We start from the raw sequence: 16,146 nt of genomic DNA on the forward strand, positions 1-16,146 counted from the left end.
GTGCACCTAAAACTTATATAATATTGTACATCAACTATACGTCAATAAAAATAATAATTTTAAAAAAGAATTTTATTAACATATATACTTCATGTATATGTGGGAGAGTCCCTGGAGGGAAAATGAGTAACTCCCCAGATGGTTACAGAATTTAGGATTAAATACTATCTTAATAAAGAAAGAGGAGGGAGGATCTAGGCCTGTCAGGGGAGAGTAAGTGATTTTTAGGGAAGATGACGGGCCCATAGAATAAAGCGGAGATGTGATAGTTTGTGATGGAATTTGGCTGTGGTGTGGGCTTCTAGTCTTCTTTCCATGGTAAGAATCAATCTTCCCTGGCTGATGAAACTTGGGGAGGGGATTTATGACAATTCAATTCCTTTTGGAGGATCTGTCCAAGAGAAAGTTTCTCCCTGCCTTTGCTGTTTTTCAAGTACCTACAATTCAAAATGAATATACCAAATTGGCATCTTTGGGGGTGGCGTGTCCTGCTACTCTTCAATAATGACACCAATGCTTAAACCTTCTCTGAAGAAGAGCTAGACCTCACTTTTTTTTTAATCAATTACAATTGCTAATCCTTTTTGAGTTTGTTGTTGGTGTTGTGTTTATCTTTTTTTAAAAAAAATCCTTATCTTTTAGATCTACATACTGCAGTAATTACAGATGTGAAGATAATGTGATTTGCTTCAAACTAAATAGGAGGTGGGAGGAGTGGGCAGAGATACAGATGAAGCATAAGTAGATCATCATTCTTCTGCCTACTCTGTGTATGTCATTACATTTTCATAGTAAGTGGCTGGACATTTTCGTGATCGTTTATGAAAATAAGTGGGTACCTTTAATTATTCATCCAGCTATGATGTAAATTAAGTAGTAATCCTCCATACTAGACCAGTCTGAGTTTCTCTAATGAAACCTGGGACTGATCTTCAAATATTGTCCCTGTTCCTCTTGTCAGCACCACCTCACTTCATTGGTCAAAATGAATACATTCCCCTAAGCTCCTTTACCCAAAATTTTTTTAAAGTGGGAAAAAAAAAAAAAAAACCCATGTGTTTTCTAAATTCAGGTTTTACGTGACAGGCAGCAGCTCTGGGCACTGCAGCTCTGTAACACATGCTGTGGGAGGGAGGATCTGGTGTGGAGGCGAGAAAGCCGGGCTCTTATTAAGACACTGAAATATGATAAACATCTCTTATGAAGGCGCCACTCCCAGAAACCATGCATTGGCCTCCTCTTAGGAAGCCACAGATCATGGAGTCAATTCTTCGCAGGGAGGCTTTTCCAGTTCAGAGGTATAACATGAAGAAAAGACAACCTGTTTCCTTCCTGTTTCTTGGAATCTGCAATAACTAAGCATTGCCCTTTAAACTCTTACAGTAAAGTCAGCTGAGGTGTGATGGCCCCTCCCAGCAGTAATGACAGCTTATGCGGCCTTCCGCAGGCAGACTCTGCTACCTTTCACCCAGTTTAGGGGGGAAGAAACTGCGAAGCTTCCTCAATGGAAATGTTTCTTCTTTGCCCACAATCTTTGCAGGATGGATTTGTCAGATCTTTGCCTGAAAGGATTGGGAGGGTGGGCCACTGCCTCACGGAAACTGCCCCTGACTAGTATATTTAGTCCGAGTTTGGCAGAACATGACCCAACCCTCAGCAGAAAACTTCCCTGGCCTTTCCCATGCCAGTCTCCCCAAGTCCAGGAATTCCTAGTAAAGTACATTCTTCCTGTTGCTATTTATACTGTCTAGTGTAGGGCTCTGGGCTAGAAGTCAGGATGCCTGGCCTCTGGTGCTGCTGTGGGGACATGAGGTACTTAAGGGGAATAAGTAGAGCACCTTCCCCCACCTCAATACAGAGACGTGGTAAGACCCTGCCCTCTGGGGGTTACAGTCTAAGGAGGGGAAAGACAGGCAAATAGTACCCATTCATAATTTTTAAACACACTCCATGTTAAAGCATACACTTGCCATGGCTGTCATACCCTTACAAGATCATATAAGTAAAGGAGGGTCAGTCTTCAGGACACAAAGAAGGTTGGGGGAGGCTTCCTGTAGGAGGAGGCCCCAGCCAGAGCTAAATCTTGGAAGCTGAGCAGGGCTTCATGGGGCCACGAGAAAGGGCTTGTGCAGCCCAAGCGCAGGGATGGGCAAAACATAGCAAGAAATTAAAAGCCAGTGAGGGAGGTTCCAGATTACAGAGAGCCTCCTGTACTCAACCTTCACTTTATCCTGTAGGCAATGGAGAACCAAAAGGGCTTTAAATGGGATGGGGTCAGGAAAATGATGTATCAGATCATATTTGGGCTTTTCAGAGATCACAGGGCAAAGTGATCTTCTGTATAGATGGAAGGAGGTATGAGATGGAAGGAGGAAGTGTTGCATATAACTCAGATGAGGTGGGGAGGTTTAGAGGTCTGGGCAGGAGACACTGAGGGCCCTAGCTAACCCAACAGAACTGGGAAAGAACAGGAGGGGACATAACTGGAAAATATTAAGAAGGTAAAATCCATAGGTCTTGGTGTCTCACTAGGTTTAGTAGGAAACAGGTAGTCAAGGTATGAGAGTAATGGAGTTTCCAGTCACCCAGATTGTTGTTTGGTCCCTCAGCACTCCCATCTTAGTTTCCTTGTTTGTGAAGTAAGGATAACGCCTGTCTTATAGACCTGCCTCATAGGCTGGCATAAGGGCTAGTATGATATCGTGGTATGGGCATGAATGCTCTTTGGGAACGGCAGTGCAAGTATCAAGTCATCTGGAAAAGCCAGTAAGAAGGTGTGGCAAGGAAGATGGAAGGGGCCAAGAAGAGATGTTTTCCAAACCAATATATTTTCAGCACAGGTAGAGAAAATGCCTATTTGTGGTGGGAGAAATTAAGGGCAGGAAATAGGGACATCAGGGGTAAGATTTATTAGACTTACTGCTTATTTCCTTGAAAGAGATATTAATTGTCAAATTTCATTGATTGTAATTCTTCTATCCTGTGCAAATTAGGTCTTTAAAATATTGGGGTAAACATTTCTTTTCAACAGCCATGCAGAGTTACTAGTTCTACAATTATTCCATATTTTGATACATATAATACCAGCTATATATAATAATAGATCATATATGATATCCATGATATTTTGATATAAACAATATTCTGATGTATTAAATATAATTTATATCATATATGATATGTAATTATAGAATAATTCCATATCATTGACACTAATATGTACAAAACACAGTGATGAATTCCAGGGAAAAACAAATATATCTAAGAGACAGTTAATAGGTTTACTTTCATAATTAGGGTACATTAACACTTTGGGACCTTACAACTTGAAATACCTAAACTCTTTTATTTTCTGCCATAGGACAGCATGAACTGTTCTTTCCTTAAGTACCTTTCGTTTGGAAGTGTTTTGGTTAAATGAGATCCTTTTGTAGCAAACTGTTCTCTCTAAGGTAGAGTTATCCCATTTTTAGAAAGTGACAGTATCTTTCTTCTCTAGAAATTAAGTCCCATTAATGTTTCATTAGAAAGGGAACCTGAGTTTCAGTAACACTACATTGCATTTAAACAAAGAGAATTTTCATGTGAGCCAGTGGCATCCATAACGTCTCATGGATTTTGATTACTGGGGATGATGTAGCCAAGATAGGAAGCTGACTTCTGGGAAATTCCTATGTGGCACACCCTGAGCTGTCCTCATCCACAGGCCATTCTGAGGCATGGGATCAGAATACAGGAGGGTGAGGAAGGGGTACTGCTGAATCCAGTAGGGGCAGCAGAGGAGAGACAAGTTTCTGGAGTGGTCTCTGGTGCTATTTTGGACGTTAGTGGCAACTTTAACTCTGCTGTAGTGCCCACGTACCTCTGTCTTTCAGCTCTCTAGCGTTTGATCTTTTTTCCCCCTACATGGAACAGAAAGACAGAATTCCAGGAAGGGAAGGGTATAAGGAAAGAAAGCACTTTAGTCATCACAGATGACAGCCAGGGTGATGGGAGACAGCTCAGATCTCCGATGCTTCAAGTCCAAACGCCTCCTGCAACAGCAAAGGGTCAAAGTAGCAGCTTGTCTCCACGGGGACCGGGCTCCTCAAAACAAAAGCAAACGTTTCTCTCTTCCCAAGTCGGCTTCTAATGGCCCTGGGTTTCTTTTATTGCTTTTTTTAACCTTAAATGTTACTGTGCTATTAATAGGTAAAATATTCCCTTCTGGCTAAGTACATGTATTTCTGGTATGATACATCCTCTCTCTCTCTCCAAACAAAAGTTATTCCCGTAGGTATGGTAACAAGAGAGAGGAAGTCTAACTCAAAAGGAATTTCTGTGAACATGAAAAACTCTTCTGCCCATGAAGTTTACCAGGACTGACTCCCTTTGGGGTGTCTCTCCCTCCTCCCTTTTCATTTTCTCATTTACCACCTGGTCCTCATTCCTTCTCTTTCCTAAACGAGTACCCCTAATTTGGGTCTCCCTGACATGACTTTGTTCCAGTACCCATCTAGCAGAAAAGACACAGTAATTTTTTCAGGGGTATCACTTTCCTAAAGCTGAGCCTCATCTCAGGAGACCATGGCAGGGTCCTGGGAATCTCGCAAAAACCCAGAACTCCTCTGCTCAGCTACACCCTCATCCTTGCAGCTGCAACTACCGCACCTCAGGCACTCGGCTCCTTGTAATTCTACTCACCTCTCAGGTTCTTAGGCTCCCGATAGCTTCTTACTGGCATTACCCAATATGCAGGTTACTTGTTCTTTCCTTTCCCCTTATTTGAATACAGTAAAATTTTACGACTTTTGCCTGAAATCCTCAAATTCTCAATTTTGTTCTATTCTTGGTCCTCTGGTCCTTTCAAATGGGGTTCCAAGTGGATATTCTGTGCAATGGACTCCACTTACTTCTGAAAAATCCAAACTGAAGGTCTTGACATTGTTTGATTCTGGGTTTTAATGGGGTCAGTATGTGCTTAGTCTAAAGTACCTGAGGTAGTTTTCAGTCTTACTGAATGTTTATGATATGTTGAATATTTTCCGTAATAGCTGAAGATTTGTTCATGTTGTACTTTCTCTAAAAAAATTTTCCTGGATTTCATGCCCTAGCCTTTTGCATTCTTATCTGTCTGTTTTGGTAAGTTTCTCATTACACTTTTAAAATACAGTTCTTCCCCCAAACACTTCCTTCTGGCAAAAGCCTTAATTAAACACATTCCCTCTAACATATCTTAGATGTATGAAAAGTGGCTTATTCTGACATTCAGCAGTTGCTGGTGGAAGAACAACTTCAAAAAAAGTAGAGACAGAAATACAAAAAATGTTTAAAGTCGTTGCCCCGAGAAGATGACTAGTTTGAAGGAGATATATTAAATACATGTTTTTAGAAACTTTGTGAGCACTGAGCAATGCACTGTACAAAATCCTCTTTACATGCTAAGGGTGTAAATAACAAAAAGGAACTATCAGCAGCATCAGTCTACCTTTCCTGGAAATTGGAAAAGTCAATTGCTGTCTCCTTGATGTATTTTCTTGTCATTTTCCTTTGTTGTTTGTCAACCGTGCTTGGCCTCAAAATACCACCGCTGAGAAGTTACTTAATTTGATTATGATTTTGCTTTCGATTGTTGTTTCTTCCAACAGTGAAGACAGTTGAGTCAAGTTTCCATATGATTTCAAATTATTTTTCATCTAATGGTCAATTTGAATGAGAAGATTGCACACAATGCTGACTCAGTGAAAGGGAAAGTGAAAAGATAGCCTTTTTTCCCCCCTTCCACCTTCAGCATGACCCTCTTTCAACAGAACTTGTCAGTCACACTTGGGAAGGAGTTTATGACATAGGTCTTGAGATAAAATTTAAGCCCAAGCCCTTTTTCAAATGCTGATTATTGTTCTGAACTGCAGGTAACTCAAAGTTGCCCAATCAAGAAGTATGAATTGCATGATTTCTTATAACCAGATATTGGAAATAAAGATGGGGGCCAATATTAAGATGGTGTATAACTGGACATGTCCTGGGCTTAGAACAATGGATAGTTATGAGTAAATAGGATAGAGCAGAGAGGAGAGTCCAGGCTAGAAGAACCAACAGCCATGCCCAGGGGGAGGATGGAGCATGACGCAAGCCAAGCAATGGTGAGAAGACCAACATGGCTGGAATGGAGAATTATTTTTGAAAAGTAGAGGGAGACTGCAGAACTCTGGAGGGTCTTGGCTCATACCCAGATGCCTCATTCTGATGCTGAATAGAAAGCCACTGTTGGATCTGGAGCAGGGGCAGGACATAATGGAAGCGGTGTCTCAGGAGGATGAATCGGGCATTGATGTCCCAGAAGACTTGGAGAGGGGGACCCTGGAGATGGCCGCTGTGTGTTCCCGAGGTGGAGGGGACACATCTGCAGCTGCAGCTATTCTCCGCTGTTTACTTCATCTTAAAGCAGTGACAGAAGCCCTTGTGGGTGGTTTTTTTTTTAAACATAAGCTAGTTTGAATTGGGGTTCTATCCCTTCAGAATCAAAATTCCTGAACTTTAAACGCTTTTTGGAGTTCTGTGAGTTGCCTTAGGCTTTGAAAGAAAAGCAAGAATTTAGGAAAACAATTGGGAGTCGACGTAAAGGTGGGAGTGAATCACACGTCTGCTCATGAGACCAGGTTAAAGAGGCACGTTGGGGCCAGTGGGTGGCCTGTGCTAAGCCATCGCTCCAGCCCTGGTGCTGCAGCTGATATCTAGGTACTCTCGTCTGCCATGCAGTGTGCTTGGGACTTAACCGAAATCGCTTCCAACCAGCAGAACCCTTCCTCTGCGAAGTCAGTATCTCTTTTTGTTGTTCTTTTGGGCTCTTCTCTTTTTTAGATACAGTTTCTAACCTGCTAACAGTATGTCTATTATATCTCAAACGAGATTTGCAAAATCCCTCCCCCCAAACTACATGTGTGTTCCTGTGTAACTTCTCGTGGTGGTGCTAGTCGTCTCCTTTCCCCAGATAACCTTTGGGTTATCTTGGCTGTTCCTCTCCACTGATTGCTCTCTAACTCATTCTGGTGTTACCTCTGAATTTTATCTCTCCACTGTGGTCTCTGTTTCTTGCCTTCAAACTCCTCCCCCATCTGCCTTTCCATGTTCTCACTATCTCCAGCCTCCACCCCTGCCCATCCTCATTCTTATACACCAGTGCCAGTATAATCCTCCAGAAGCACGTGTCTACGTGTCTCATCCAGCCTCCCATGGTGTGTGCAGGGGAGAAGGTAGCCACTTAATAGCTCGTCTTCATCGTTTCATTCCTTCTGTCTAAAAATCTTCAGTGAATCCTTACTGCCAACCAGATGAAGTCTAAAAGCAGCCCTTTCTCATTGGGAATCAAACTTCACAATAACCCTAATGTGTTTCTTTCTGCTGCCTTACTCCAGGGAAAACCAGACTGCTAGGTTTTTCATCAGCTCCCCTCGCCACCTTCAGTAGTTTTAACTATGCCTGATTTTAGTGGTGATGGTTACTTCATTATCTACAAAATGTATATATTTTGCTCTTTCTTGCTAATTCTACACATTATCTCTCAACTTCCTGTTTTGATGGAACATAAGAGTCAACTCACTTATATTAACTCTCTGCTTCCACCTCTTCCTGCTCCCAGTTTGAAATAGGCACATCACTCTCTCTGCTTCCTATTTTCATCTTTAAACAATACATCCACCTAAAGCTCTTTTAAATTAATTTGACTCCCAACTTTTTAGAATAAAAAATTAGTAACATCTGCCCTTATTTCATCTTTTTTTCTGTTTAGGATTCCTGTTCATTGGATATGGAAGTGCCTGTCTTAAACATGTCTTCTTTCTCCCTCTTACTTTTTCTTTTTTTTTTTTTTTTTGAATTTCTGTATCTTGATGCTATTTTCCAGCACTTTGGTTAAATAAATAGGTCTCATTGAGAAGATGACACTTGAGTAAAGAGAGGGAGAAGCCACGTGGCTCCAGGCAGAGTGAATAACTAGTGCCCAGATCTTCTTGTGGCAGCCGGGAGTGAGGAGAAGGGACTGGAGAGAACAGGAGGGTGGACAGGGCAGGTATGAGATGCCTCAGAGGCTGGTAAGAACTTGGATTCTGAGAGTCCTGAGGAGTCAGGAAGGTTCCCTTTTGCATAATATTGTGATCTATTTTATGAATTCTGCCCCTCTCTCTCTGAAGATATTAACTAGAAGGTTTGGGATTTTTTTGTTTTTTGTTTTTTCTTGTTGGCTTGTTTATTTCAAGTTTTCTTCTGTTCTCTGAAGTCAGTTTTCTAAGGGTTTTATTTTCTTGTTGGTTTATCTTAGTCTTTTCTTTAAAGATTTTCTTCAAGGGTCTGCCAATCCTTTGTTGTCATTTGACATTTAAGAATGCGGGACTGGGGAAAAAAATTAAAGGACTAGAGGAGCTTTGGAAGAACATGGATAGGAAGTAGGTACTTAGCTTGGGACCACTTTATTCAAAATAGAAGGTAAAGAAGGGATTTACCCTGGGGTTCTATGCCCCATACTAGGTACCTTGATTTTCTGCAGTTCAGTTACTCAGTTTTTTAATTGAAAACCCTTCTGATACTTTTTCTTCATAGGCTAGTACTCTGCTAGGCAATTTGAATTTTTTTTCTTAAGTGTAACACTTTGATTAGAATGTGTGAACACTGCTATGTATTATAAGTCTGTGGCCTACCTCTGTGGAGGGCAGTTTGGCAATAACTGTAAGTTTTTTAAATTGTGTACATTTTAACACAGCAGTTCCACTTCCAGGAAATTATCCTCTGCATATATTCACACATAGTAAACATACAAGGACATTTTTTGTGGTGTTGTCTATATTTGTGATATGACTGAAATCACCTAAATGCCCATCAATAAGGAAATGGTTAAATTATAATTCAGCTACTACAGTGGAACTCTATGCAGTCATTAAAAAGAATGAGTAAGCTCTGTGTGGACTAATAAGGAAAGAGCACCAAGATACTTTTAAGTGAGGGGAAAAAAGCAGGGTATGGAATAGCATGCTATGACGGTGCCTCTGGAGAGAAACAGGGCCACCATAAAACGGGGTTAGAGGGGAGATTTGTTTTTGAATTGCGTTCCTGTGCTTCTAGTACCTATTCAGAAATAAATATAACTTAAAGCTTCTAGAACTTCCAGTATGGAAATTCCTCAGAAAACTAAAAATAGACTTACCATATGGTCCAGCAATCATCCCACTCCTGGGCATATGTATGGAGAGAACTCTAACTTGTCTGGGCATATGTATGGAGAGAACTAACTTGAAAAGATACATGCACCCCAGTGTTCACAGCAGCACTATTTACAATAGCCAAGACATGGAAGCAACCTAAATGCCCATCAACAGATGACTGGATAAAGAAGATGTGGTATATTTATACAATAAAATACTACTCAGCCATAAAAAAGAATAAAGTAATGCCATTTGCAGCAACATGGATGGACCTAGAGATTGTCATTCGAAGTGAAATAAGCCAAAAGAGAAAGAAAAATACCATATATCACTCATATGAGGAATTTTTTAAAAAAGACACAAATGAACTTTGTAAATACAAAACAGAAACAGACTCACAGACATAGAACACAAACTTATGGTTACCAGGGGGGGAAGGGGAAGGAAAGTGATAAATTGGGAGTTTGAGATTTGTAGACACTAACTAATATATATATATACAATAGATAAATAAGTTTATACTGTATAGCACAGATATTCAATATCTTTTAGTAACCTATAATGAAAAAGAATGCGAAAAGGAATATATGTATGTATATGTATGACTGAAACATTATGCTGTACACCGGAAATGGACACATTGTAAACTGACTATACTTCAATTTAAAAAAGAAAGTTTCCAGAAAAAGATATATTTATATCAGAATTGTAAATGAAAGACTTCTTCCTGACTTAAAGTTAGTTTGGGAGATTGCATTTACTTTGCTGTTGGAGAGGCTGGGGGGCCTTGGAGAGGTCCTAGTCTCCGTCACCAACTCCTGCACCTTCTGTGATGTTTGTTTGCACTATGGCTGCTGTCCAGCAGTCCCCAAGGCCCTCCTCTGTCCCTGTAGCCCATTTTTTTGCTTCCGAAGTATTGTCACCCTTCTTTGCCAGCCTCCCCTGTGTGTGAGCCATCGAGCAGGCCCCACATCAAAAACAAGAGTCTGTGAGGCCCCAGGTCTTGGCGAGTCCAGGTGAAGCCTGGTTTTCAGCACAGGGTTTCAGCAACACTCTAGTCTCACAGACCTGATCTCAATCATGACCATCCTGTTTCCGGGATTTGATCTTCTGGAGATCCTCTGGTCTTCGTAACCTTTGTTGTTCAAGACTGGTTTTGATCATCAGGGGGTTTTATAAATGATAGTGGGTATAAAATTGTCTCACCTGTACTATCATAAGGGAGGTCAGTGACATTTTTTTCTGCCTAAGCTTAGACTAATTTAACTTGAAGGTAGACAAACATAGATTTATCTCTGTAATTAGGAAGGAACACAGCTTCCTAGACTGATCCACAGTGAGACATTTGTTTGCATTTACCCGAGATAACAGCTTAATCACTCACCTGAGACAGAACTTAATCATCACTTACATGTGATGATGCCGGAATCCAACACATTCTCAGCAGGAGAGGTAAAGGGCCTAGGAGATTGATATGACAAGAGAAAGGAGTGCAGCGTTTACTTAAAACTCAGAGACTCTTTCCAGGAGGAATGATCGTTGACACCGTGTAAAAATTCTAATTCTGAAAAACTATGAAATCTGAATCAAGTTGTCGTCAGTCTGATAAGGTCTAAGGAAGTGACGAATATTGGACTGTTGATAGGGACTGTCCAACCTGTTTTTTTATTTATAGGCTGTGGAACATTGTGTGGCAGTGTCTTAGTGAAACCAGCACTTCCTAGCTGGTAATAAAAATGTCCCCAGGTAGGTAAAGTCAGGCTTGGTTGGTGTAAGCGTTTCTATCTGTCTCACTGCTCTGAAATTCCTACTGAGAAGCTTTCAGGGCCCATAAGTGGCTTAAATTGAGCTGGAGATGGGAGGAAAAAATAACCTGCCAAAGCCAAGTGAAGGTTGATCCCGTGTTCCCAGCATCTGCTGCTGCTTCTGTGGATACTTAAAACTGCCACTCATTTATCTGTCTTGCCCGCCCAGCTCTGAGCATCCTCCTGGCCAGCAGGGACCCTTCAGTAAACATTTGTTGAAAGAAGAGGACTGGTTTGGTTTGTTTAGTTGACTCTTTGAGTTGGTGTCCCTGAAAGGGCTTTATCTTCTTGTTTTAAAAAAAAAATAGCAACTGAATTTTTTATTTTCATGACTTAAGTGAGATCTGTTATTTCCTCTGCCTTGTCAGCGAGAGTTCAGCTTCACTGACAGTAACTTTACAGTTACTGAGAGGCCTTGAGGAAGCGGCCCATTTCCCCTCCCACGCTCTCCTCACTCAAACACAGGCGAAAGTCTCTGCTGTTTGGATTCTGCATACTTTCAGTTTGCTGCTGTCAAGACCTCCGCAGTCAGGGGTGCCTCCGGGAATCATCTTGCCTGTGTCAGGAATGAACTTGTCTGAGTTTCCATGGTGTCTTTAAGTACACAAAAACCTGAAATTGAATTGACTCATAGATGAATTTCACTTCCGCTTTGAGAAGCTCCAGAATTAATGCCACATCAGTCAACACTTATAAATGACTACAATGAGCAAGATACTAAGCTGAGTGCAGCAAAAAAAAAAAAAAAAAAAAAGTTCCTTGCTTTTAAGGATCTCAGTCTCGTAGGTGTATTGATAAGGCAATTGGGAGAAAAAAGTTAACACTGCGAGGTGTTAATTGATGAGGGGGCCGGTGAGTTGTAAAGCCAGCAGCAGCAGGGCCCAGGTGACTGGGATGGAAGGCTCTGTGGAGCTTGAGCTTGTGCTCGCTGGGGAGGCCTTCAGAGGAGGAGCCTGTTTAGGGAAAAGAGGGGTGGAGACTCTCTAAAAAGAAGTCATTTTAACCTGAGGACACCCAATGCTCTGTCATTAAATGACACTGATTGGGTGGGTTGGCATAGAGGCGAGCTCTGCAATCCAGTCAATGCAAAGCTAGGGGCCCTGAATCAGGACCACCACGCGCTGAAGGCGCAGTGCCCTGCCCTGCACAGGGAGGTCAGGGCACAGACGGGCTGAAATTCAGCTGCTGCGCTTCCTTGGCACCTTGGTGCTGGGCTCTTTCTGCCCAGAGCTAGGGGCACCGTTTCTCTGCCAAGCTGTGCATCAGCAGAGCTGCATCCAGGCAGAGAGCACCTTTGAAGGGTCCTAACCAGGAGTGGCTCTGTGAGTACACAGAAGTGCCATACCAGACTGCTAACCTCCCTGCCTCCGAGTCTTAATCTGGCCCTGCATGGAATTCAGTAAATGTTTGAGTGAATGCAGAGGTGGATTACTGAAGTTCCACACACACTTCATCTCTCTACTTAAAGAGGGACTCTGAAGTGGATTTCTTACGCTTTTGAAGAATAGGAGTAATGTGTGTGTGTGGTGGGGGTGGAGGTTAGAAAAGGCAGAGATGGCTTGAAGGGCCGCTAACAGTTCTAAATTTTTTTGAGTCCATAAGTTATTAAACTTGATGCTAAATTAAAATGAAATCATCTATTTTAACCCAAGCAATATTTCAAGGCTTCCCATGTACCTTCTATCACATAATGCAACTCAGTTATGGACCGAGCCCTTTTATTGTACATAAGTGCTTTAAAAGAATTAAAGAAGTAGAAGGTTGAGCCCATGTCCTCAGATGTTTACCTACTTAGGAAAAGAGAAATGCTCACTATAAAATGAGAGCATCAACCATTTGTAGAGATTATTACTCAGATACCTTGTCAGATGTACTTGGTCTTGATTTTGACACTACAATAGGACTCCTAGTGCGAGCTGGAATCTTCATGTGCTGTGAGAAGTGGTAAGCAAGCAGCCACAAAGGTTCAAGCGACCAATAACATTTCCTGCCTGTGCAGTCGTTTGCAAGTGAGAACACCAAAGGGGTGGTAAGTTAGGATTAGAATTAGCTAAAGTGTCACAGCAGTGCCATCTTCCTTTGTGCCTAGCCACCGTGGAGTTCTCATATTCTTGAAGTATGTCTTGTGAGTCCTCCGCTGTGCAGGCTGACATCAGAGACGGCCTGATCTGTGCATAACACCTTGTGTTGTCCCTTACCACGTTCCTTCCTCTCTTCCCGTGATGGAAACGGTTTCCCCTGATCCCGAAACTCAGGGAGCTCACCTCTATGCCCACCGCATTGCCCACCCTCCATTCATTCGTGGTTCAGCATGCGGACCTTCTCGACTTACTATCTCCTTTACTCCTTCTTTGACCAAGTCAGACCTCGTTTTCCAAAAGCCTGTTGAGCACAATTATCTACCAGCATTGTCCTAGACCTTGTAGGCAGAATAAAAATCAGTAAGGTTCTCCTTCCACACTGAAGAGCTAATAAGGGGGCTTGATGGAGACATGAGTGTTGGGGGGATGGCTGGGTGGCAGCGGAGAAAGGAGAACGGATGTGTACACAAAGGCAGATGGACAGACCTGAGTTTGAATCCCATCTCAGACGGACACTAGTTCTGCAAACTTGGGCAAGATAGGGAATCTGAGGCTCTCAGATAGTGAATATCTATGAAATGGGGGGTAAAAATTCCCACCTAGCCTGAGTGGTGGTGCGGATTAGAGACTGTAAATTGCTTAGAGAAGTGCTTGGTGAAATTGACAGCCACCCAAATCGGGACCGGAAAACTACAACAAAAGGTGAATAGTGACATAAGTGCAAACAGAGCAGGAAGGCTCACACCTGGCAGGAGGCCACACGTGAGCCCTGCGTAGGGGCCCTCCCAGCCTCCAGGTGATCTGCCACCTCCCAGGGTGGCTGGGCAGGGCAGAGCTGGGCAGCGCAGGACCCACGGGCTGCCAAACCGGGAACAGCAAGTCCCCACAAAGTCAGACATTTACCTACACTGAAACCTGCACGTGTTCCTGAAGCAGGCCTGCCCTGGAGCTCCTCCCCTGGGGGCAGCAGCTGAGGAGGGGGAGAATGGAGAGTTGGAAAGGACACAGCTGCCCAAGTTGACTTCAGCCTCTCGTGGGGGTTGAAGATCATTCCTCTCTCCAGAAAGCAAGGTTACTTCATCGTTTCTGCATTCTCCCTCCTCTGGATGTTTAAGGTGAAGCGTTTTCTCTTCTCCAGCTCAGAGGCTGAGAATGGTGTGGAGGAGAAAAAGAAGGCCTGCAGGTCGCCAACAGCCCAGTCCCCTGCTCCGACCAGTGAGGCCGAGTCCCAAGACCAGAAGAGAATCATTTCCCTGCGGTGAGTCCTCGCACTGACTCTCTCTGTCCTTTTGGCCTTTGGGGAGGTGGGGTTGCTGGAGGAGCTGATGTGTCTGGTTTATGGTGGTGGTTGAATTAAGATCTCCTATAGGCAGATAAGACCCCCGAGAAAGAAGTGGGCCTGGTACTTGCCTTCCTCTCTTACCTCTTCCTAGCAGCCTCTCTGCACTTTCCTGCCCCAGCCTTCTGCAGAATTTCTGCCCCTTTCTGAAAACACTGATTTTGCTAAGTGGTAAACCCAGGGTGGCCCCCTCTCTGGCATGCAGTTATAAAGCACCTGGAGAGGCTGGCAGGGTTGCTGATGCGGCCCGCCCGGGCTGGAGTATCTGCCCAGCCTGTGGGTGTGAACACCTGCTGTCTCACTTTCCTGGCAGCCAGGAAAAGAGCAGAGGGGAACCCTGCCTGGGTGTGCATGTCTCCGGGGTCCACCAGTTTCCTGGGTCGGTGCTGGAAGACAGACTCAGTTTGGCCATGGGGCTGTCAGGGGATAGGCGGTTTTGAGATGGGGAGCTCTGGTTCCCATCACATTCAGGGGCACTAGTTAGGTGCTGTCTTTCACATGGAAGGAAGAAGTAGGAACTTCAGATTGCTTTTTTTACCCTTAAAAGAGAATGGTTAAGCCAAGGATCAATTATAGGTAACTGTGGCCGTTTATCTACACCTAGTGGAAGGGTGCTAGCTCTCTTATTAGAACTGTCAGAACTGCTGCCTTCTACATCTTTTGGCCTCTCTAAAGGATGAGTAAATAACTCCTGCTTTTCCCTTCCTTCCTGGCTACCCAGCCCATATCTTCTCTCCAAACCTATACCTCACCCAAGACCAAGCGTAAGTCTGCACTCGGCCCCCAGCATTTTCTTTTCCGACTGTCACTCCCAATTCTCTCTCCATCTTTTCTGCATGCCTGTTTCAACACATCTCACTTTTAACCTTTCTTTCTATAGCTGTTTCCTGTCAGAGCATCCTGCCTCACTCACCAAGCATGTTGTTTCTTGTATCTTTCACCACTGTGGACTGGCTACTGCAGGCACTCTGAAAACATGGCTGGTTTAACTCCACCTTCCCCAGGCTACGGATGAGAACAGTACACATATCATGGCCAGGGCATGCTTGTTATACTTCACGGTGTGTGATCTCTGTAGCTGCAAAGAGCCCTGTGCTTGGTTTAATGCTCAGCTCTCGCTGTCTGGAAAGTTTTTAATAAAAATTCTGCACTGGGCTTGCGGGCCTGCTCATCATCACCTGTAGGAAGTAAGATTAACACCGTTGAGAAGACACAAAGAAATCATTGTATGCAAATAAGCACCCAGCCCCACCTCAGAGCCCAGTGCTGTGCAGAAAAGCCCCTTCTGCTTGTGCTTCTTGGAATCATCAAAGGCACAGCTGCCCTTCTGTCACACTGGCTTACAGTCCATAGTTCTCCAAAGGTCTGATTGTTGCCTTGACGGTACCATTAACATTTATTAATTTGAGTCAGTAGAGGTGATAAATTCAAATTAGTCAGTAGTATAAATAATAGGTAATTTGACATTTGTAAAAACAACCTTAATTTCAAGTAGAGTACAAATGTTTACTCGTAATCTTTTTAAAAGTAACTTCTGGGGTTCTAAAGGAATTTTATATCTGTGAATTGGTTCAAGGGCCAGTAGCTGTATCCAAATCCATGTGCCTTGAATTGATGAGAGGTATTCCACCTGTGGTTTGAGCATCGTGGACTCAAACTGATGGGGCTGGCAGGGGCCGAGAACATCGCGTAGTCCATCTTTTCACAGCAGAGAAAACCAGAGCGTAAAGTCTCCCTAACTTGATTTC

At 43.2% G+C, this 16,146-nt stretch overlaps 1 protein-coding gene across 6 annotated transcripts in view; it reads left to right on the top strand.

The window, feature by feature from the left end:
* GRAMD2B (GRAM domain containing 2B) overlaps positions 1-16,146 on the top strand; it is a 100,206-nt gene that overhangs the window by 60,692 nt on the left and 23,368 nt on the right. For all 6 annotated transcript variants that reach the window (XM_032476621.1, XM_032476622.1, XM_014564942.2 and 3 more), the window contains exon 2: positions 14,198-14,317. In XM_032476621.1, coding sequence (XP_032332512.1) covers positions 14,198-14,317 — 120 coding nt within the window. The remainder of the gene's footprint in view (positions 1-14,197; positions 14,318-16,146) is intronic.

This window comes from Camelus ferus, chromosome 3 (genome assembly GCF_009834535.1).
Source record: "Camelus ferus isolate YT-003-E chromosome 3, BCGSAC_Cfer_1.0, whole genome shotgun sequence".
NCBI lineage: Eukaryota > Metazoa > Chordata > Mammalia > Artiodactyla > Camelidae > Camelus > Camelus ferus.